Genomic DNA, 24,742 nt, shown 5'->3' with positions numbered 1-24,742 from the left:
TTGTGCGTTGCATGGTAAAACTGCCTCCTTGGGGAAAAGAAGGGGTCACAGGCAGCTGTTGATAAATGGTTATAAGAGGATGATACTGTGATAGGATGATCCAAACTTTCACCACCTCAATCAGTCGATTATTTCAAGTGTGGAAAAGTCACATCAGGGAGAGAACAGAAAATGTGACATCAAATTTCAGTTAAGAAAGTGGTTGTTGAAATCCTAGAATATGAATCTAATTTCCTTCTGCAATAATTACTCAAATATGATATACACAGAATTATTTTTAGGAATTGACTTTACTAGTTAGGAATTATTTTTAGGAACTGACTCTACTAATTAGTAAAGCCCACACAAGTTAAAGTATCTTCACACAAAAGGACTTTGTCTTTCCCGAGAGTATGTTAAATTTTAGATTCTGCACAAATTTACTCTCTGGCACATTTAGATACCTATCTCTATTCTTTATTTTTACTAAAAAAAATATTAAAAAATTTTTAATGTTTATTTACTTTTGAGAGAGAGCATGCACACACCAGTGGGGGAGGGTCAGAGAGAGGGGGACAGAGGATCCGAAGCAGGCTCCACTCCATAAATAGCAGAGAGCCTGATGTAGAACTGGAACTCACAGACTGGGAGATCATGACCTGAGCTGAAGTCAGATTCTTAACCAATGGAGCTACCCAGGCGCCCCTACTAAAAAACAAAAAATATTTAGAACATATTTCTCGAAGGTTCATATCAATTGGATCAAATTATTGTCATTGAAGACATATTGTTCTACCATATAGAATAGAAAATAAAATTTTTGTGAGACAGAGATACAGAGAGAGAGCAAGCGAGGGAGCACGCATGGGGTGGGGCAGAGGGAGGGGCAGAGAGAATCTTAAGCAGGCTACATACCCAGTGAGGAGCCCAATACAGGGCTCAGCCTCATGACTGTGAGATAATGACCTGAGCCAAAAACAAGAGTCATATGCTTAGACAATTGAGCCACCCAGGTGGCCCTAAAAAATAAAATTCAAATGGCTAGTATAAATTACCTATTAACATTAAATTAATCAGCTATACCCCTAATGAATAAAAAAATGAAAAATATACTTTCACTGAATCAGGACCTTTACTGAATTAGGGATGTTTAGGGATAAGATATCTAAGAAAAGATTTATACTAACTTTTTTTTAGTACAAAAAAACAGTTTTTCGAACAAAATTCATGATGCCAACTCCAAGTCTCCATTTCTCCTTAAGGAGGGAACCCGTCTGACTTGAACTTAGTAATCCTAGCTCTTCAGGTATTGTCTCAAAGTCAGCAATAAAGGGACTGGGGTCCAATTTTATTTCATTATCTGCAGAAACTGGTGTGAGCCATACTGATTTCCTAAAAAACAAAACAAAACAAAAAAAACAGAAGCAGATATTATTGGCATACTTGGTACCAGGTCATTCTGAGTCTACAGGTGGGGACAAACTTATTTTTTTACCACTGTTTAACACAGTGGCCATTTTCAGTATAATGATTTAGGGGTGTGGCACAGGCCTAGACCTTCTGCATAACTGATGATTTGTAATGCTTGCTTCAGTAAAGTACCAAAGTGCCCAGTGGAATGGATTTAGATAAGTGGATTCCTAAGAACAGTAAGTAAAAGCTGTCAAAAGCTTAATCTGACCCCATGCAGCGGTAGTAAAGGATGTGTGTGTGTGTGTGTGTGTGTGTGCGTGTGTGTGTGCAGCAGTAACATTTATGCACCAGTAACCTAATCATATATCTGTTGGCCTTGTTTCCATTTTTTTTCTAAGGAAGATAAGCTGCAAACAACATCAAAATTACTATCGAAGTAGAAATGCTGTAGTCATCATAATTAATCTGGTGGCCTACGGAGAGGCAATAGCTCCAGGGCATTATTTCAGAGTGTTTTATATTACTGGAAGCATCGGCTAATATATAGGAATGAAAATGTGTGTGTGTGTGTGTGTGTGTGTGTGTGTGTGTGTGTGTGTGTCTACAGAATCCAGTGTTAGTGTCAGCTACTCCCCAGAGTATTGCTAAATTCCTCAGCCTTCGATTTGCCTTATGGAAATAAGTTAAAAGAAGATCAAAGTATTTAACAATAAGAATGTATGTAATGTACACTTAAAAATGGTTATAAATTTTCTATGCTAATTTGGATGTAAATTTTAAAAAATAAAATTAAAAAAATGGTTACAAATTTTATCTTATGTATATTTTACCACAATAAAAAATACCAATTCTCGGGCACCTGGGTGGCAGTCGGTTAAGCAGCAGACTTCAGCTCAGGTCATGATCTCATTGTTCGTGGGTTTGAGCCCTGCATTGGACTCTGTGCTGACAACTCAGAGCCTGGATCTTGCTTCGGATTCTGTGTCTCCCTCTATCTCTGTCCCTCCCCAACTTGCACTCTGTCTGTCTCTCAAAAACAAACAAAAAATGAAACATTAAAAAATTTAAAAAAAAAATTCCCCCCCCACAAAAAGGATTCTGATAATGTTATAAGATACTATACACTTGCTCTGAGCTCTACCTTCTTTTTTTATGTCAACTATTTCCATATATCAAACAAGGATGAAATCTTTTCCAAGATTTGTAACTCGTAAAACTCAACATGAATATTACAATGACATGGTAAAGTGTTTCAGTATTCACCATTCCACTTGGTCTCAAAGTTTATGTGGGGTCCCTTTGGGATTCAGCATCTCAGTTCCACAAAACTGCAAGCAAAGTTCATCTAATGATTAGGCTGATAAACCTTTCCTTTCATGCATTTCCATGAGTTAGTATTAAAATGAAGGACTAGTTTTCTCTTTTTAGTCATTCACTGTATTCACATGGAATTAAACCAGGAGATGTACTAGGGAATTATAAAGGAGAAGACATTAAAAAACAGCATCAGGTTTGACTCTTCCACTTATTAAGGCGACTGGGTATCTAATGATTCTGCTTTGCAGTTCAGTTACCGTAAAATAACCTAGTTACACTAGATTGCATATGTTTTGATTCTAAAAAAAATATTACATTAAAAAATAAAAATACTCCATATTATTATAAATGTCAATTTCATGTTTGTTTGGAAATATGCTTACGGGTGAGTCAAATCTAAAGTCTATGCTTTGCAGAAGCATCTGATTAGGTAAAGGTAAGATGGATGCTTTCCAAAGGAGTCTGGTCTATTGGACTGACCTAGAGGCAGAACATTCCAAAGGGATTTTCTGGCTCTCACAATGCACAATCCTAGGGTTAAAGAACATCTCTGTTTGAAAAAGGAGGGTATCCTCCGAAACAACCTAGAGGAGCACGATATTTAAGCAGAAGGTACTTCTCGTAACAGGGGAGGCATACATACGTTTGTATTCTAGTTTAAGATTTATGCCTAGGGGCGCCTGGGTGGCTCAGTGGGTTGAGCGTCAGACTTCGGCTCAGGCGGCTCAGGTCATGATCTCACAGCTCGTGGGTTCGAGCCCTGCGTCGGGCTCTGTGCTGATGGCTCAGAGCCTGGAGCTTGCTTCGGATTCTGTGTCTCCTCTCTCTGCCCCTCCGCCAACATGTGCTCTGTCTCTCTCTGTAGTGAAAATACTTCTTCAGTGAAAATACTGCCTCAGGGCAGTTCAAATGATCCAATGAATAGGATAAACCTTCCCAGGATTTGTGACTCTTCCCCTTTGGAGCATCGAATGAAACTTAAAACTGTCTGCTAAGCTTTGGTGAAATAGAAGAGGAGCTGAAGGACAATTTAAAATCGGTTTCCTGGGGCGCCTGGGTGGCGCATTCGGTTAAGCGTCCGACTTCAGCCAGGTCACGATCTCGCGGTCCGTGAGTTCGAGCCCCGCATCGGGCTCTGGGCTGATGGCTCAGAGCCTGGAGCCTGCTTCCGATTCTGTGTCTCCCTCTCTCTCTGCCCCTGCCCCGTTCATGTTCTGTCTCTCTCTGTCTCAAAAATAAATAAACGTTGAAAAAAAAAAATTAAAATCGGTTTCCTAACCAGTCAGGAAACCTGTGCTCTTGGGTCCTGTGCACATGGATGGACCAATGTTCAGTGGATGATAAGGAAGGGACCATGTTGTCATCTGCCCATAAATAACGATAACTAGAAGCAAAATGTAATCCTTAAAACAAACAAACAAAAAAAGGCAATAATTTTAGAGCCAGGTATAAAGATCTAAAAAACTACTTTAAAGTTATTTTTAGGGGCACCTGGGTAGTTCGGTTGGTTATGCATCCCACTTCAGCTTAGGTCGCGACCTCACGGTTCATAGGTTCGAGCTCCACATTGGGCTCTGTGATGACAGCTCAGAGCCTGGAGCCTGCTACGGAGTCTGTGTCTCCCTCTCTCATTGCCCCTCCCCTGCCTGCACTTTATCTCTCAAAAATAAATGTTAAAAAAATTTTTTTAAGAAGTTATTTTTATAAATAATACTGTACTCACCTTTGTCTTGATCCCACGGTCATGTACAGGGTATATAAAATCATATGCAGAGGTCTGAATCCAAGTCACAGGGCAACCTGATCCCAGGTGCAATTCATCAGCAAATATATACAGATCGCTATTGTGCCCACATGGGCTAACCAAGATCATAACCCAGTCCATTGAACAACTTACTGTCACTACAGAAAGAATCATATAAGAAAGTGTCAGATGTGTATTTACATCCGGGAAGAGCCCAAAGAATATTCAGCTCTGCCCTTCGTGGTAAATAAAAGGTATTTCTTTCTCCGGCAAAGGTAATCAAGGCTTATAGAATAACATATAAAGGGTTTTCACATTACCGATTTTTCCAAAATATCTGCATATTATCCTCAAATAACTAGGCTTCATTTATTTCACAGGGAAGAAGATCAACACATAAGAAAATCATAATCTTCTAGTCCCCTGCCTCCTCTAAACGAGATTATATTCTAAAGAGGATGATGTATCTGGGACCACACAAAAGGCACAGAAGTAAATTGCAATGCATTCAAATAGGAGAGATGTATTCCCAGTAATGCTCTTTGGAGAGGGAGAAGGGGAAAGCGTGGGAGAGTAGAATCCTGATCTGGAACAGTCCCTACCAAAGACAGTCAGGGCCACAGAGGAAAGACTCTGAAGGGAGAAAATCCACTGCCTGGGATGGCAGTTCTGTGAAGGTTTCCATGTAAAACCTATTCTTATCCTTTACATTGAAATCTTCAGTCAGTCAGGAATAATCACTATTTCTAATGGACTCATTTATCCCGTGGAAGAAGTAAAGACGGACAGTAACCAGAGCTTCTCAGAGCGCTGATCAGAGTTGAACTGCATGGATCCTACTAATGTTCAAAAAGAAAACACAGATTTATTGGCTTTAAAGAGTCATGATTAGTAGTAGGGGGGAAAAACTAATGAAACAGGTTACAAAACTTCCAAAGTGGAGAACAAAAGAGAATGGAGAAAAACAAATTGAAACAATTTAGAAGAAGGCAAAAAAGCCTTAGGGGAAGAGACAAAACATCAAAGCAAACAAACAAACAAAAAGGACAAAAATTAAGCCATAGGGGGATCCTGGGTGGCTCAGTCGGTTAAGTGTCTAACTCTTGCTTTTGACTCAGGTCATGATCTCAAAGTTGTGAGTTCGAGCCCTACATTGGGCTCTGCACTGGCAGTGCGCAGCCTGCTTGGGATTCTCTGTCTCCCTTTCTCTCTGCCCCTCCAATGTGCTCTCTCACTCACTCTCTCTAAATAAAGAAAATAAACTAAAAAAAAAAAAAAAAGTAAGCAATAAGATGATTGCAATAAATGAACTGCAAGTATGTCAACAATAATAATAAATGTAAATGAACAAAATACTTCAGGCCAAATGACCAACAGCCAAATGAAGAAATTATAATGTATTTATATAATCAACTTCTAGGTAACATGGCAAATATAATTATAAAGTATCAATCTGAAAATAGTTATGAGAAAGAAGCAAGTCACAACACAAACCTTATATATCTAACGATAAAAAGCTGAAATGACAGATAACCATTTTTTATAAAAGATTTTTTTCCAAACAGAGACTATTCTTCGGTAGCCAGTACCTGCCCCACACTTAAGGCATGAGACTCATAACCCAGAACATGACCCCACATCTCATCAGATACAGCCTCCTCATGTTTTGCAAAAGTGGAAGTAACCGGGTTTAAATCTTATCTTCCTATTTCGACGCTAATATAAGTTGCTCTAACACAACCTGTCATCCAAGCTAGGATAAGTACTTTGAACTTGGATTTCATTTCGTAATTATCTTTATATTCACAGCTGCACAGAACCCAGGGAATGTTGAATATACATAGTTTGAATTGTAGCCCTTGTTGATAGTACCACCTGCACGCAGAACTTCCGGATGAGCAGAAATTACAGAACCTCCCCCTTACTGTTTAACAAAGGGAAGGGGCGGGAGAGAGTGAAAGTCTGACTGGCCATCCAACCTATAGGAAGGTAACCTTCTTACAGCTGGCTGGATAGGGCTTGAATTCTATAGCTACCCAATTATTAGATTTTGAAAAAACTGGTTAACACTGCAATGCAATTTATTCACGAGTCAGTGAAGGCCACCGAATGGGAAGATTCACAGTCAGGATGAACAGAAGTTCTGGCAGTTTGACGGAGTGTACTCAGAGCCTCAGTCCAGTTAGTGGACTGGGCTGGACTGGTTCAAGTGAATGTGCACACAAGGTGGCAATGCTAGTCAGTAACTGGAAAGTTAAGCTACAGTGGTTTGGGATGACATTTAAGACAAATTTCCCACACTCCCAAGGTCTCCTGGGAGCTGTAGGTGTTCTAAACAGAGCCACAACCAAAGCACTTACATGCTTTGGAGCCTAACAGAACCTGGAAGTAAATAAAGTAGTGACCTCTTATTCCAGAAATAAGTAGTTCAGTCACTGCTGAAGTCCGATCAATGCCTCCTGTCCCCCACCAGCATCTCTCTAAAGGCAGAAGAAAAATTAAAAAAATTGGGGCACCTGGGTGGCTCAGTCGGTTAAGTGTCCAACTTCAGCTCAGGTCTGATCTCATAGATCATGGGTTCAAGCCCCGCACTGGGCTCTGTGCTGACAGCTCAGAGCCTGGAGCCTGCTTCGGATTCTGTGACTCCCTCTCTCTCTCTCTCTCTGTCCCTCCCCTGCTCATGCCCTGTCTCTCTCTGTCTCTCAAAAAATAAATAAACATTAAAGAAAAAAATGTTTAAATAAAGTAAAGCAACAATAGGAGTATGCTCACTAATACTCAGGTGTGATAAGTGGCTCTTGTCTCCTGCAGAAAGGACATAAAGTGATGAGTAAATTGATAAGGGCTCCAAGTTGAAAGCCTTGCTTAAAGGCTGCCTTTGGAAGGCATATGTGAGCAGATCTGTGGTCAGAAAAATTGTTAGGAAGATTTTCCTTCCTAAAGCAATTAGGATAACCCGTCATGGGTGTTTTCCATTATTTATGCCGATCTCAATAATATACCACACGCCACATATGATAATGGCAGTCTGCACATCATCTAAAAATTAAATTACCTGTGCCATGAAGCACAAAGCATACACCTGATTGACTTTGACCCTGTACTCTTCACAGATGTGCTGAGTAAACTGCCCCTCTATGGTAGCTGTAGAAATATTAAGAGCTGGAGGATGATCTTCCCACAGCAAAAGCTCATTAAATTACCTCCCAGTAGATGACTCTTGCATCAATTTACGAATTGACAATAAGTAGTCATTGGAAGAAATAGTCAAACAAACGACTTTAAAAATGACCATCTGCCATCAATATTTATTACTTCTCACTTCATACTTCTCACAAATAAGTCTACCATGACTCTGAGCAAGCCAGTCCTGTGTCAAGGGGCTGTCTACTTATTATCTTCTTTCCTAAAGCACTGGGGCTTTCCCATTCCCCTTCCCATTACATTCCCATTACAAAGTAATAATAGAAAGTCGGATCACACAATGAAGAGAATGGCTAGAGGTTCAAACCTTGACGAGGAAAGCTTCCCCAAACAGTAATAGGGACCAGTAGACCTTGGAATACATTCAGGATATTCTTAAACACTTTGGAGGACCTAAGTCTTCCCAGGGTGAAAAAATATTCATATGTCATGAGCAAGAGATTCCAACACTTCGTAAGCCAGTAAGTTCTGGCTCTTTACAGATAAACCATCAAGAAAGTAAAAAAATTCAGGGAGATGGTTTGTGGGGAAAGTGGCATAGGAGAAAGCAGGTGTTCTATATTAGTGACTTTCACCTCCAAATCGTTCCATGAGTTGGAAATATTATCCTACTGTCACCTAGATAAGAGTATCAGAAGGATCCTTCCTAGAGGAAAAAAGATTGCGACAGTTCAAAGATGGATTCAACAGGAGAAGTGGCTATGGACATACAGGGAGTCCAGGCTTCTGTTGTCACTTATTTTTCTCATACTAATCTTAGTCAGTCTGACATTATGAGGTCATGCCTCTAGTATCTGAGAAATCTGAGGGAAAACCCGAGGAACACATGTAGCTGCCACACAAATTGGCTGAAGTAGCTAGAATCTTCCTTGCACCTGAGCATCATAGATCCCAGCCAGGCCTCAATGCCCTGCTTCCTCACCCCAGATGACCCCAACGCCCTGTGCTCCCCACTCCAGGTGCCCCCAATGCCATGTGCCCCTCTATCCTAGATGGCCCCAATGCCCTGCATCCCCTTACCCCAGAGGGCCCTGACGTCCTGAGTCCCCCACTCCAGATGGCCTCAGTATATTGACTCAAGTCTCCTCAGCCCGAAAGCACTTCCCTTCCAGCTGCTTGTTAAGATCTGAACTCTTCGGGAGGAGAGTTCCTGCATGGAAAGCGACCATAACTCCTCCAAGAAAGTGTTCTTTAGAACTGGCCTCTACCATAGATGCTCTCAGTGCAAGGCCAAAAAGGCAGCAAGGAGCGACCAGACTCCTAAAGCCATAGAGACCTTCATCTGGACAGAACCCCAGCCAGGACTTCTCAGGAAACAGGAAGTGGTGCGGCCTTACGTGATTTTATGCGGCATCCCACACTCAGCTGTCTTCATTTTCCTACTGATTTAGATAGGGCATGCGGCACCCTCTCAATGTCAACCACCTAAAAGCTGCAACTCTCCAGATTTCCCAAACACTGACTCTCCGAAAGGCATATCACACAAAAAGTGCTATTTGATAACAGATGGTGTCTGCATGAGGCCTGTTGAGACCATCTGGGAGGCTAGCATGGCACATGACATTTCCAGTGCATGCTAAATTGTAGGAAATTATTGGCACCAGCTGATTTTTGGGTGTCCAGCTAATATGTGGAACAGCCTAAGTCATATACGTTTGAAATCAAAAGATGATTATTTCTTCTTTTCTCTGACTTTGGCTGGAAGAATCAGCAGCAGGGATAGTAAAGTGACTTGCCCAGAAACAAACATCCCCAGGAGGAGACAGGGACCTATAGAAAGCCATCTTTCTTGGCATCAAGGAAATCTAAAAATCCGTCTTTATTGATTTGTCCATAAATTAATGTTTTAGTTAGTTTAGCCAGGTCAAGCCTTAAAAGTATTTACTTATGGGGTGCCTGGGTGGCGCAGTCGGTTGAGCGTCCGACTTCGGCCACGTCACGATCTCGCAGCCCGGGAGTTCGAGCCCCGCCTCGGGCTCTGGGCTGATGGCTCAGAGCCTGGAGCCTGTTTCCGATTCTGTGTCTCCCTCTCTCTCTGCCCCTCCCCCGTTCATGCTCTGTCTCTCTCTGTCCCAAAAATAAATAAACATTGAAAAAAAAAAAAGTATTTACTTATAACACGGGAGAATAATGTTTTTTTCATGCTGAGATTTCTTAGAAAAGAAACATTTATATTCATGTATTTTGTCCCCTTGCGCCATATATATAATTTTATGTATAATAAGTATATATATTCATTCCAGTACTCAGAAGTTCCAGCTAAGCATTTTTAAAATAATTTTTTCCATCCTGTTTTTTTTTTTTTTTTTTAGAGTTTATTTATTTTGAGAGAGAGAGAGAGAGAGAGAACAGGGGAGGGGCAGAGAGAGAATCCCACACAGTCAGCACAAGCCTGATGTGGGGCTTGAACTCCCAAACGATGAGATCACGACCTGAGCTGAAGTCAGATGTTTAACCCACTGAGCCACCCATGCACCCCAAAGTTCCAGCTAAGCATTTTTTTTTTTGAGACAGAGAGAGACAGAGCACGAATGGGGGAGGGTCAGAGAGAGAGAGACACAGAATCTGAAACAGGCTCCAGGCTCCGAGCTGTCAGCACAGAGCCCGATGCGGGGCTCGAACTCACGGACCTCGAGATTGTGACCTGAGCCGAAGTCGGCCGCTTAACTGACTGAGCCACCTAGGCGCCCCACTAAGCATTTTTTTTAATGTTTATTTATTTTTGAGACAGAGAGAGACAGAGCATGAATGGGGGAGGGTCAGAGAGAGAGGGAGACACAGAATCTGAAACAGGCTCCAGGCTCTGAGCCGTCAGCACAGAGCCCGACGCGGGGCTCGAACTCACGGACCGCGAGATCATTACCTGAGCCGAAGTCAGAGGCTTAACCGACTGAGCCACCCATGCACCCCAAAGTTCCAGCTAAGCATTTTTTTAATGTTTATTTTTGAGACAGAGAGAGACAGAGCATGAACAGGGGAGGGTCAGAGAGAGAGGGAGACAGAATCGGAAGCAGGCTCCAGGCTCTGACCCATCAGCACAGAGCCCGACATGGGGTTCGAACCCATGAGCTGTGAGATCATGACCTGAGCCGAAGTCAGATGCTTAACCGACTGATCCACCCAGGCACCCCATATGTTTATCTTTTAAATCATTCCAGTAGAAGCATCTAGTATTGTTCTAGAAGGCATCAGAGTCTACTGCTTAAAAGCTTCTACTGCTTAAGAGAGTTTCTCTGCTTTCAATTTTCACAAGTTTGGGAAAACTAGTTAAACAAGCTAAGGCTCATATTCATACTCTGTAAAAAGGAGGTAATAATACTATTTCCCTCGTAAGTTTATTGTGACTATTAAAAGGGATAACAAATGTAAGTAGTGTAGCCAAAGCTAATAGTGTACAAAAATATATATATATAAACAAGGTACATAGTGTACAAAAGTACATATATTTTCCTCAAACCTGAGTGCAGTGAATTCAGGTTTTATATACTTTTCTAAGGAAGCCTTCCAGGCCAGGAAAGAGGCAGATAATATATTCAAAGTACTAAGTGAAAAAAACTGTAGGTGTTCAGCATTTGTGACTCTCAAAGGACTTCTTAAATTCTTATCCTCAATTATTATTTTTAAAGATGCTGGATTCAATACCACAGTGTTTCAATACTATATATTTCTGAATCTGTTTCATAAATGATATTTTTCTAAGCATATGTATTCATACATGAGGCAACAGTTTGGGAATCTTTTTTTTTAAGACTTTAGGATTGCTTATGAAATGTGAGAATTTTCATCTGTGTACAATTAGAAAAACTTGCTTGTCATATATGCTACCCCAATAGCTTTTTACTTGTAAACATGAGATGACTTCTAAGTCCTCTAATTGTCTCTTTAGACTTTCTGTCTCTTGAAAGCATCTGCTAACATTTTACTAAAGAAGTATTCATTGAAACCTCAAAAAAAAAAAAAAAAGAATTATTTAGTCTTCACTTTCAAATATACTGGCCTAAAATTATATCATTTTGGGAAACCTGGGTGGCTCAGTGGGTTAAGCATCCATCTCTTGGTTTTGGCTCAGGTCATAATCTCACAGTTTGTGAGTTCAAGCCCCGCGTCGGGCTCTGTGCTGACAGTGCAGAGCCTGCTTGGAATTCTGTCTCCCTCTCTCTCTGCCCCTCCCCTGCTCACGCTCTCTCTCCCTCTCTCTCTCTCTCAAAAATAAATAAGGATGTCCTTTTTTTTAATGTTTATTTATTTTTGAGAGAGAGAGAGACAGAGTGCAAGCAGGGGAGGCGCAGAGAGAGAGCGAGAGGGAGACACAGAATCTGAAGCAGGCTCCAGGCTCTGAGCTGTCAGCACAGAGCCCCACACAGGGCTCAAACTTATGAACCATGAGGTCATAACCTGAGCTGAGTGGGAGGCTTAACCAGCCACCCAGGCACCCCTCTCTCAAAAATAAATAAATAAACATTTAAAGACAATCTATTGGTAAACACTGCAATTGTGAAACAATTTAATAGGGAGTAACTGAGAAGAATGGTTTCCTGTGCCTAAATTATTTGTGCAAAGTTTTTTAGAATTAGTGATCATTTTTAATTCCCGCTATAGTATTTTATGTTCTTATAGTGATTTCTCTTTCTTTTCAAACCCAAGTTTCCTTTAATTGTTTCCTTTTTTTTTTTTTTTTTCTGTGCAGTTAATTCTCTAGCAGTTGAGAAGCTCCTATATATTTCATTCATTGGATGTTTTATTCTATTTTTATTTGTTTTAAAGTTTACAATATTACCTCTGTGTCAAGGTCTCCAAAACCATCCCCAGTTTTGATCATTTGCTAGGAGGACTCAGCACATAGTCATATCACTCTATGATTTATTATAGCAAAGGATACAGAGTGAATGGGAAGGCGCACGGGGCAGAGTGCAAAGGAAACCAGGTGGAAGCTTCCAAGGGTTCTCTCCCAGCGGAGGCACACAAGACGTGCTTAATTCGTCCAGCAATAAGTGGGTGGCAACATGCAAAATGTTGTCTACCAAGGAAGGTCATTATAGACTCCGTGTTCAGGGTATTTATCGGGGACATTCTCTGCCTACCACCTACCAAAATCCCACATTCTCCGAAGGAAAACAAGTGTTTAACATACAGCATAGTGTTTGCAAAAAAAAAGTTTTGGCATAGTGAGCCTCTGTCATTAGAGTCATGAGAACTCTCCCGAAATCCAAATTCTCAGATGCTAGCAAGCAGGCTTTTCTTAGTATGGCAGTCTCAAGTCTGGTTTTTTTACTATTTATTTTGAGAGAGAGCGAGCGAGCAGAGGGATGGGGCAGAGAGAAAGAAAGAGGGAGAAAGAGAACCCCAAGCAGGTTCTGCACTGTTAGCGCAGGCCAGACATGAGACTCGAACTCACAAACCATGAGATCATGACCTGAGTGGAAAACAAGAGTTGGAGGCTTAACCGACTGAGCCACTCAGAATGCTCCTCAAGTCTGCTATTCTTAAATCTGTTCTGCATATCGGTAAATTGTCAAAATGGGTTGTCTTACATTTTTCTGTTATCCATAGCTAATTCATTTCTGTAGCAGGCAGAATTCTAAAGATCCTTTTTGCAATGTATTCAATCAAACATTAATCTAGGTACCACTGTGAAAGGATGTTACAGATAGAATTAAAATCAAGGACTTTAAAACAGGGAGATTAACCTGGATTTTCTGAGTGATCCAGTCTAATTACATAAATCCTTAGAGTGGAGAATTATTTCTGGCTGGAAGCAAAAGAGGGATTGCTTCAGAAGGGGATATCAGTAAGATCAGAGGTTGGTGAGGAAGTCCACCTGCCATCATTGTCTTGGAAAGGGTCCATGAAGGAAGGACTCTGGAAGGCCTCTAGTGATCTCCAGCCGACAGCCAGCAAAGGTAACAGACTTCAGTCCTACAACTACATGAAATCAAATGCTACCAACCTCCCGAATCAGCCTGCAGACAGGGTCTCCCGAAAAGCCTCCAGAAGAAACAGCCCTTCTGACAACTTGAATTGAACTTGGTGAGGCTCCAAGCAGAGAACCCTGGTGAATCACGTGGTGGTTACACTCCAACCATCAACAAAAAAAATGAATAGACAATCTGTATTCCCTTACCACATTTTCCCAATGTTTTGTGATAATTTGGGGTTTTACTTCCAGATTTTATATTCCAGTATGAAATTTAGGCCAAAGAATAAATTTTGCTAATATATCGACCTTCTAACATTTATTTGCATTTACCTTTTTTTAGTACATATGCTCACAATTCTTTTTTCTTAATGTTTATTTATTTTTGAGAGAGAGACAGAGAGAGTGAGAGAATGAGTGGGAGAGAGGCAGAGAGAGAGGAAGACACAGAATCTGAAGCAGGCTCCAGGTTCTGAACTGTCAGCACAGAGCCCCACGCGGGGCTCGAACCCAAGGGCTATGAGATAATGACCTGAGCTGGAAGCTGGACACTTAACTGACTGAACCATGCAGTCGCCCCTCTAACAATTCTTTAGAGGGGATCTGTATGTTTTTTATTGTAATCCTTATTTTGTTTTGTTGTTGATTCTCACGTGTTTAGAGGGTGTCTAAGGTTAATAATGCTTTAAGATTATAAATTTTTCTTAATCTCCTTTTTTGCCCTTCACAAATGAATTCTAGTTAGCCTGAATACAGGAGGGAAATGATTAAACTAACACTATGTCAGAATTTTAATGCCATTATTCCATACAGCTCTAACACCCAAGTTGTCAGATAATTCTGATACAATTTAATAACTTTTTATGATGTGTGTTGGCCATATAATTTGAGAATATTCAGTTTGGCTATAAATACAAGAAAAGAAGAAAGTGGTCAAAATTCATAAGAACACGAGCAAGCAAAAAGATTGTGAAACATAGTGCTAATTAATAGGATGAGTTAACTAACCAGAAGTTGTATGATAGGATACGTGCTGGAAGGCTGGTTTGTACCAGCACATCCCCAATGACCCTGTTAATCACTATCTTGAGAATGCAGAAATCGTGTCCTCCCTCTATATTCCCATCAAGCAGAATGTGCAGAAAAACATGTTCAGTGCTCAAGGTCAGGGACTCCAGGGGGTGGTCAACCCAGAGTGTCTCCCTTGTAAGGAAGAGTGTCCAGATGGCAGGCCTTGACCTCCTTGGGTCACTGGCCATGCAAGGAGGGAAAAGGCTAAAGAGAGTTGCAAGGCTAAGTTGCTACGCTATCAAAGTTTGCTGCACCTAGATCAGAAGCAGGTTTGTCGAGTCCTCTGCTCCTGGATACCCTGTAAGCAACTTCCTCCAATAAACCTAAGTCTCAGCCTCTGTCTCCGGGCGTTTTCTTCAGCCCCGCCAGACCATAGCCCACCTTTGACTTAGAGTCTGCTGGGGTATCGCTACACAGGGGCATGACAAGGATGGATAGAATAAATAGAAAACACAGAGGAACGACCAAGGATGAACCTGACATTCACTAGCTGTTAGCAGGTTATTGATCACCGATGTTAACCTTAAAAAATAAAACTGTCAGTTATTTTATCAGCAAAAGATGGATTAATTCAGGAATAGCAGAGAATTGCAATTCAGGACAAGAAAGCTATGGCAAAACCAGAGCCAAGTCTGGAGAACGAAGGAGGAACGCTCTTTTATAGGGGAAAAGGGGCAGTTGGGACGGCTGTTACAGCCAAAAAAGTCCATTGAAGTAACCTAGGAGTTGGAACTATAGTGAGTTTTCATTGGCTGAGCTGTGACTGTCTCATTGGCTGGGCTGTTGCTGGGGTTTAACAGAAACGTCACTCTGCCTGCTGCTGCGATAGTAATGGGCAGCAGCTCAAGTCATTTCCCCTGAAGGTTGCAAGGAGGCCCCTTTCTTCCTGTTCAATATACACTTGACAAGGAGTGGTAGGGCGTGAAGCCTTCGTGAGACCTTCCGTTGCTGAAGCTCCCAACGCCATTTTTGAGAGGTTTTCATTTATGAATTTTCATACCAGGTGATTATCACCCTCTAGAGTTCTTCTTTCTCACAATCATTAAGACCATCAATCAACACAAAAAAGCAAGAGGAACCCTCCTACCACATCAGAAATCTTCCTTGCTTCAGATCTCAAACCAAGGTACCTCGGGAAAAAGGAAATCGAGGAGGTGAGACTCTTCAGATGTTTGGAAATCTCTTGCCTCCTCAGCTGTGGGTGATGATCTAGCATTCTGGAAAGAACCAAGAAGCCCTTAACACAGTTGGCTTTTTCTTCTTATGGCTGAAGTTATTATAATTATAAATAAGAAATTCAGGAAGGAGAATGTGAGAAGCAGCTCTACACTATACCCCCAGATACCAGTTGTGTCTTCCCCAAACACATGGATGTGTCTGAAATTATGTCTTACCTAATATTTGATATGCATCCGTTGGACTATTAAAGCGGGGCTTTGCAGATGCTTTGAGGGATCCAAGTGGATGATACAGAAGATTCAGGAGAAACACTTATGAATTCACTGAAAATATCGTGCTTTTCATTTACTCTGGGTTCTCACGAAAACAAGCCAATTGCCCTGCCTCCCAGCCAATGACTCAGATTCGATAAACCTGGGACAAGACGTGTTAATCTGTACTTGTAACCTACTGCAGGAGATTCTGATTCAGGTAAACAAATTCACACAGCCATGGTATGGTCTAAGTTTGGAAAAACACTGCTTTCTGATTAAATTTTTCTCCACCAAAGGCATCTTCTTATGAATGTGTACATCCTTGGGGTGCTGAAAAAAGGTGCTTTTAGAACATTTTTGTCCAATGAAACCTAGTGCAAAATCTTGAGACAAAGGGATTGTGGATAGGGATAATAATGTGATCTGGTTCCATATTTTGGCAAAAAACCAAAGCTTCAAAAAGCTCCATCTCAAGAGTAAAAGTTTAATAAATTACCTTTAGAAATTATATAGTATGTCACATAGATGGCCTCAGCTTCTAAATGCAGGATCATTGTTGGCGAGCATTGTCAAATTTAGCTATAGGAATCTCCAGGATTATGAATTAATATAACAAAGGACAAGCAAAACTGTACACCTTTCATCATCAGAAACCTCAAGGTTACGTCCTTTCCATAAAATATTTTTATTTGATTTTATGTTCTTTAAAATTAACAGGAATTTATTTTAGGGTGTCTATTGCTTAAATTAATATTTGGGCTTGAGAGCCTTACAGTAGATTAAATATACAATTTCTATTTGTGAATTATACTTCAATACAGCTGAAAAAAATCCTTCTCTTTTAAAACTTGCAGGGGGGAAAAGGAGTATCTGGGTGGCTCAGTGGGTTAAGCATCCATCTCTTGGTTTTGGCTCAGGTCATAATCTCACAGTTTGTGAGTTTGAGCCCCACATCAGACTTTGTGCAGATGGTGCGGAGCCTGCTTAGAATTCTCTCTCTCTCTCTCTCTCTCTCTCAAAAATAAATAAACAAACAAATAAAAACTTGGGGAAAAAAAGAATCTGAATCTTAACACTATCCGCAAATGATATGTGTTAAAATACCACCCAGGGATATTTTAACACTATCGCCAAGTGATATGCATACATCGTAAATTTTGAGAAGCAAAATGGCACAGTGAATGGATAAGAGCATCAGACTGGGGTCTGAATTCTGAGTCTGCCCCTGGCCAGCTCTATAATCTTAGGCTGGGTACTTAACTCCAAGCTCTGAGTCCCTCATCTGTAAAATGGTGACAATAATCGGATGTAGCTCTGAGGGTTCGTGTGAGGACTGTATAAGATTATGCTCAATATCTGCACATCGTATGCCCTCAACAAATTTTAGCTAAATGTATACAGCTATTGTCATTGTCCTAGTTGGAAGCATTTTTTCCCCCATCTGGACCATTGTGATAACTCACTGCCTGCTTTTCTAGTCTTAGCCTATTCTCATTCCTCCCATCATATACTCCAATGCAAGTTATTTCCACTAGAAAAGATCAGATTGTGGTCCTGTTCTCCTCAAAAAACTTCAAGACATCTCATTGCATTTTAAGCCTCTCACTGCATTTGTAAGCCAAATTTCTTTGCATGAAACCCACAGCCTCCTACTCTGAATGCAGCCCAGAGAGAATGATACGGTAGACGCAGGGAACACCTGAGTGGAGAGCTCCAAAATTTTGCCCTTGTTTTTTGTTGAGAGATTATTCTTTCTCCATGGAATGGTCTTGACATCCTTGTTGCAAATCAATTGATCATAGATGTGTGGTTTTAGTGGTGGATTCTCTAGTCTATATGTTTCTCTTTATGCCCATAACATAGTTTTGATTGCTCTACCTTTGTAGTATGTTTTGAAGTTGAGACGTGTGAATCGTCCAACTTTATCCTTCTTCAAGATCGCTTTGGCTATTTTGGATTTCCATGAGTTTTAAGATCAGTTTTTCCATTTCTGTTTTTAAAAATGCCACTGAAATTTTGATAGGGATTTATTTAACCTGTAGATTGCTTTGGGGGGAGTACTGTCATGTCAATTACACAGAAGTTTTCCAATCCATGAACACAGGATGTCTTTACATTTATTTGCTCTTTAATTTCTTTCAGCAGTGTTTTGTAGTTTTCCATTGGTTTCCTTATCTATTCCTGCACCAATATCACACTGCCTTGACGATAATCAATTTATGTTTTGTCTTGATATTTGGTACAATAATCTTTCTACATATTCTCTGAGAATTCTTTGGCTATATTTGATCAATTGCCAGCCCATAATTTCTTTAAGTTTGCACTTCCTTACATTTTTCCATCTTTTATTTTATTTTATTTTTACCTTTCAAACAAATTTTTAAGTGTACGGTTCAGGATGGTTAACTATAAGCACAATGTTTTGCAGTAAATATCTAGAACTTTTTCATCTGCCATTCCCTAGTTTTAAAAACATGCTTTCCAGGAGCACCTGGGCGATTCAGTCAGTTAAGCGACTGACTTTGGATTTCAGCTCAGGTCATGATCTCATGGTCATGAGTTCAGGCTCTGCATCTGGCTCTGCACTAAGCGTGGAGCCTGCCTAGGATTCTCTCCACCCCACCCCCACCTCTCTCTGCCTCTCCCCTGCTCATGCACACAGGCTTTCTCTTTCTCTCTCTCCAAAAAATAAACTTAAAAAAAAAACCTGCTTTCCAAGTTTAAGTTTAAAAGAGAAAATCTGATTTGATTAGTATTGGAATGAATCTATAATCCCCAACCAGGAACATAATATCTCACCTTTTTTAGGTCTTTTTAGGTCTAAGCATACAGTTTTATAATTTTCTCTTTGGAGTCCTTGTATATTTTTATTTATTTATTTATTTTTGAGAGGGGCACCTGGGTGGCTCAGTTGGTTAAGTGTCCGACTTCAGCTCAGGTCATGATCTCAAGGTTTGTGGGTTTGAGCCCTGCACCGAGCTTTGTGCTGACATCTCAGAGCCTGAAGTCTGCTTCAGATTCTGTGTCTCCCTCTCTCTCTCTGACCCTCCCCCACTTATGCTCTGTCTCTTTCTCTCTCTCAAAAAAAAATTTAAAAAATATTTTTAAAAAAGTATCTTTAATTTTGAACGAGCACAAGCAGGGAGGGACAGAGAGAGGGGGCACAGAGGATCCAAAGCAGGCTCTGCACTGGCAGCAGGGAGCCAGATGTGTGGCTTGAACTCGCTAGCCACGAGATCGTGACCTGAGCTGAAGTCAGACACCCAACCAACTGAGCCACCCAGGCACCCCTGAGCGCTGCCTATTGATTCCACTATTACACCTCACCCAGGGTTCTCAACCTCAACATTATTGACATTTGGGGCCAGAGAATTCTTCATGTGGGGGGCTATCTTATGTGCTTTAGGGTGTTTGGCAGCATCCTGACCTAGACCCACTAGCTTTCAGTAGCACAGCACCAACACCACCCCTTGTCATAGAAAAAAAAAAGCACATCTCCAGATATGTCCCCCGAAGGCAAAGATGACCCCTGGATGAGAACCACTGGTGTAACATACCATCACTGCCTCTCACTTGAGGTTCTGTCCTAGGGAATCTCCCCACTTTGGCCTTTGCTCCCTCTTGTGTCTATTCTCCATACAACAGCCAGGGTGATCCCATTTTTAAAAGCAAACAAAGAGGGGTGCCTGGGTGGCTCAGTCAGTTGGCATCCAACTCTTGATTTTGGCTCAGGTCATGATCCCAGGGTCATGAGATGGAGCCCCACATCTGGCTTCACGTTGGACGTGGAGCCTGCTTAAGATTCTCTCTCTCTCTCTCTCTCTCTCTCTCTCTCTCTCTCTCTCTCTCAGATGAAAAAATATACACATGAGCAAACAAACTAACTCAAGTCAAGGCATGTCACTCCCTCATTTGAAGCTTCCCAGTGGTTCACCAATCTTGTTTTGAATAGAAACCAGGTGGTCACATCAACTTTGGGAAACTTATGACCTACCCCATTCTACTCCAGTTGTTTTGTTTTGACCTCATATGCTACTATTCTCCCCGCCAACTACACTTGCTCTGTGAGCACTCTGGGCATGCTCTCCCCTCAGGGACTTTATGCTGGCTGCTCCCATGGTCTGGAATAACCTTGCATCCAGGATCTGCCTGGCTCACTCCCTCACTCCCTTCAGGTCTTTTGTCAATCTTCACCTAGGGAGACATTCCCTGGTGTGCCATTTTTAGAATCACAATCCTCACCCAAATTTTCCCAAACTCCTTTCCCTGCCTCATTTTGTCCTCAGTAGTATTCACCCCTTCCTGGAATATGACTTAATATACTTTGTGCTTTATATTTCATCTCCTACTGAAGTAAATATATATATATATATATATATATATATATATATATATATATATATATATATATATAAAACCATGATATAGAGATTACTTAAAAATAAAACCTTTAAAAAATGCAAAAACCGGGGTGTCTGGCTGGGTGAGTCAGTGGGGCATGCAACTTGGGGTTGTGAATTTGAGCCTCAGGTTTGGTGTAGAGATTACTTAACAATAAAACATTTTTTAAAAAAGAAAGAAAATATAAACCCCACGGGTGCATGTGTGTGGAATAAATAAACAAATATGCACTATTACCAGGTTCCCCTCTAACTAAACCTAGCTAAGGGCAGGAACCAGCCACCAAGCAGAGAAGTTTGTAATTTTACCTCTAAAAACCTCTTTATGGTGAGCATAGAAGCTAAAATGATACATGCCAGCCCTTCGATATTTAGAGACAACCATGTGAAATAGGACTGTATTTTACTGATAAGTGAGTCTCCGTAAAGTTAAAAGCAGAACAGTGTCTTTTTAGATATTTAAAGGTTTTTTTAACATTTATTTACTTTTGAGAGAGAGACAGAGTGTGAGTGGGGGAGGGGCAGAGAGAGAGACAGACACAGAATCCAAAGCAGGCTTCTAGGCTCCGAGCTGTCAGCACAGAGCCCGACGCGGGGCTCGAACTCACGAACCACGAGATCATGACCTGAGCTGATGTCGGACGCTTAACCGACTGAGTCACCCAGTCGCCCCTCTTTTTAGAGATTTAAAATTATAGATTAGTTTTTTTTAAATAGAAGAGAATCGAGGTATCATTCAGTTCCAGTTCCATACCAGCTTCTCAGATTCCTATAAAATAGCACATTAAATCCTCAGTCCTAAGCATTCACTTCAGAGATTGTCTCTGAATATAGAAGTAAAAAACCAATTTCTTCTTGCAGTAAAGGTACATTGTGTGATTCACAAGGGATGGAACATTCAGAGTCTCCCTGAAATGGAAGAAATACAGTAAAAAAAAAAAAAAAAAAAAAAAAAAAGTCCAATATAGACATTACTTAGCTTTTTCTAAGAACCTGGAATTCACAAGTAAAGCAGCTGATATGTATGGGGGAGGGGACAGGGAAGGGGTATCCACTGAGAAAGAGATAGGAGGGTAGTCTGAAAGAAAGGAAATGTTCTATTCTTGAGACGATATTCTTTTTTTAATGTTTATTTATTTTTGAGAGAGTGTGCGCAAGGGAGGGGCAGAAAGAGGGGGACAGAGGATCTGAAGCAGGCTCCGTGCTGACAGCACAGAGCCCAGTGTGGGGCTCGAACTCGTGAGCCATGAGATCATGAGCTGAGCTGAGGTCGGATGCTCAACCAACTGAGCTATCCAGGCACCCAGAGACCATATTTTTAAGCATCTAATGATTCAAGTGCAATGTACGCGTAGGTGAATAAGGATATTTCTGCCTCTTTAAGCTATGAACAGCATCCCCGGGTGCTCTAGTACTGTCCTGCTACTCTCCAGAAAACATAGCTCCGCCCTTCATTAGTAGCTACAGATCAACAGACACGCGGATGTTTTATAATATCCCTTCATATATGACTTAAGACTGAAGAACTGTACTGCTTTATGGGCATCTGGCTCTCCCAAGAAGAAGTTGCCACATAGTTTCATGGCACTTCTGTGTTCACTTCCCCAGAAATCATCAACATATCTAAGCCACCACTTTGTAGGCTGTTTGGCACTCAGTCTTTAAGATTCAGAACTTTGTTCACAATGGAACTGATGGGTATTTCACCTTTGCATTGATCATGGAATTTCATAGAATGCCCAAGAAGGACAATACTCTTACTCATATGGGATCCCTACAAGTTAGTGACAGATATAAAAACCCACCACGATGAGCAACACCTTCAACACATACAGGAATGTATGAATTTGCAATTCTCAAACTGGAAGTTGTTTAGGCACAATGCCCCTTGATACAAATACATGACACCTCCCTGCTAATTGTATAGGCTCTTATCTAGGACACACCTGAATCAAATCAGTGGGAGCACTACTGGTATTATCCTCTCTCCTTTCACCTTCATGTAAAAGAGAGTGTTGACAAAAATGAGAGAAGAAAATAGAGAACTATCACATCAGGCTAAAGATCTATTCAGACTCTGGGGTCTACAAGGCTGAACTTAACAGCCAAATTCCTATTACTAGTAGATGTATTGATTTCTGCTTATTTCTCCAGAATATTCTAGGCAATGTTTGTGATTCTAGGTAGCATGGGTTTAGAAGCCAAACTCTGGGTTTACTTCCTGGGTCTACCATCTACCAGCAAATTATCTTGAGCAAATCACTTAATTTCCTTGTGCATCAGTTTCCTCGACCATAAACTGGCATCATAGTATCTACCTCATTCAGCTGTCATGCAGAACAAACACATTCACACAGAAGTGCTTAGAACAATGCAGAAATAGGGTATGTGATTAATAAATGTTAGCTGCTATTTATTATTGTTATTATCTGTGAGAACACTGTGCAGTGTGGCTGTTTAATCACAGAGAGAAAAAAAAAAATCTCAGTTCAAGATTTAACCAGAAAAATTGAATAAAAAGAAAGTCCTGCCACATCTCATAAGTTTGCTAAGACCTCAAAGTTGTTATGCTCTAAGGTGTGATGACCTTAGACTTTCTCAAAAGGTTCAATCACTAAGATACAAAAAGAAATCTAATCTCCACCCATGGATGCTATTCTACTCTGTTCATCCCTCTCCTACATCTTCAGCTCAGGACAGGACCTACTGGTCTTGACTCCTTGATGAGTTCATGTGTCATTTAGACTTTGTTTCTTTTTAGACTTTGCTTCATTTAGACTTTGTGTATCTCCTTTGGAAATCTTGAATATGGGCTCAAATTTAAAATGAAAATAACCTGATTTGGCTTTTGGGGCACCGGGGCACCTGGATGGCTCAGTTGATTAAGCATCTGACTTCGGCTCAGGTTATGATCTTGTGTCTCGTGGGTTCAAGCCCTGCATCCGGCTCTCTGCTGTTAGCATGGGCCACTTTGGATCCTCAGTCTCCCTCTCTCTCTGCTCCTCCCTTATGCGCATGGCTCTCTCTCTCAAAAAAAATTTATTTAAAAAAGATCTATCAGGTTTTCAGTAACCCTGACACATGTATCAAAAAAATAACCCCAACAACAACAACAAATTATCCCATTTTCAGTATTCCTAGCATTCCTGTTTCCTAGGTGACAATTATAATAACTTCTGAAAAATGCATGGCCAGGGATCAACAGATTGATGTTCCCGTTAGGGTTTTGTGGCCCCTTCCTCTGGTTATGCCATTCAACCTTTCAGGTTCGGTTTCTTATCTAGAAGGCAAAGATGAAGCCAGGGGCCACGATAGGAGTCTGGCGTGTCATACTCACTTTTGGACAGCACACAATAGTAGCATTTCAGCTCTGTCACTGAGATACACTTAATTTTAGTTTTACGCAGAAGAGTCTCCTGGAGAGGCTAAGGGACAAGAAAATATTTTAAACCGATGTTTATCTCAAGTGTCTCAGAAACTTATGTATCCTTCAAACCCCTTAAAAATGGAGACACTCTCACCAAAGTGACTAGAGACAGCATCTGTTCAGAGGAAACCAGGCCATTTTCTAAATGGACAGGTAGGTTAAAGTCTGGCACAATGCTTGTAGACAAAAGGCAACCAATTCTTGGTTGAAAGAGAAAGGATCTTAGTGATTCATATTCGAGAAAGTGTTTGTTTATACCCCCTTGAGAAACACCATTCTGGTCAGTGGTAAATAGCCAGGAGCTTTGAGAACCTATGAATCCAAGATGGAATCCCAGAGCCACTTCTACTCACCATGAATCCCTGGGAATTTTATTTAAACAATTAAGTCTATTTCCTTATCTCTGAAAAAGCAGTGATCATGGTGGTAAGGAACAACTGTGATGAAGTTCTCAGCGTATGGTAAATGCCTAACAGGGAGAAAAGCTGGAAGGAAGGAGTTGAGACACTTATTAGCAAAATGCTTTCCTAAAAGCATTTCATATGTGATTCTCAAATAGGGCTCTGTTCTTGACTCCAAGAAAGGATAAGATGAATCAGAGGTACTTATATGTTTTAAATATAATGTTGCTATTTCCTTCAGATATATCATGCTCCTAATAGATAACTTGAAAATATAAGCATAGATAAAATGGAATTCACCTACTATCACTGCCCATGGATGCTTCAGTTAATATATAGATATTTCCAGCTGCTTTCCATATAATTTGATATAATTTTATATCAAAGTTGATGATGCTCCCCTAATTGTCATGGCGATGAACCTATAACGTTCTTCCCA

At 40.8% G+C, this 24,742-nt stretch overlaps 1 protein-coding gene across 1 annotated transcript in view; it reads right to left on the bottom strand.

The window, feature by feature from the left end:
- Nucleotides 1-1,052: 1,052 nt before the first annotated feature.
- The window catches only part of LOC123600549 (oocyte-secreted protein 2-like), a 40,928-nt gene continuing 17,238 nt past the window's right edge, over nucleotides 1,053-24,742 (bottom strand). Inside the window, exons 2-4 of the mRNA XM_045482576.1 lie at nucleotides 4,433-4,611; nucleotides 3,190-3,293; nucleotides 1,053-1,371 (exon numbers count right to left, since the gene is read on the bottom strand). Of these exons, the coding sequence (XP_045338532.1) occupies nucleotides 1,173-1,371; nucleotides 3,190-3,293; nucleotides 4,433-4,611 (482 nt within the window). The 3' untranslated portion in view covers nucleotides 1,053-1,172. The remainder of the gene's footprint in view (nucleotides 1,372-3,189; nucleotides 3,294-4,432; nucleotides 4,612-24,742) is intronic.

Source organism: Leopardus geoffroyi, chromosome D1 (assembly GCF_018350155.1).
Source record: "Leopardus geoffroyi isolate Oge1 chromosome D1, O.geoffroyi_Oge1_pat1.0, whole genome shotgun sequence".
Lineage (NCBI taxonomy): Eukaryota > Metazoa > Chordata > Mammalia > Carnivora > Felidae > Leopardus > Leopardus geoffroyi.
The sequence above is the reverse complement of the archived record's forward strand: the minus strand, read 5'-3'. Positions and strand labels throughout refer to the sequence as shown.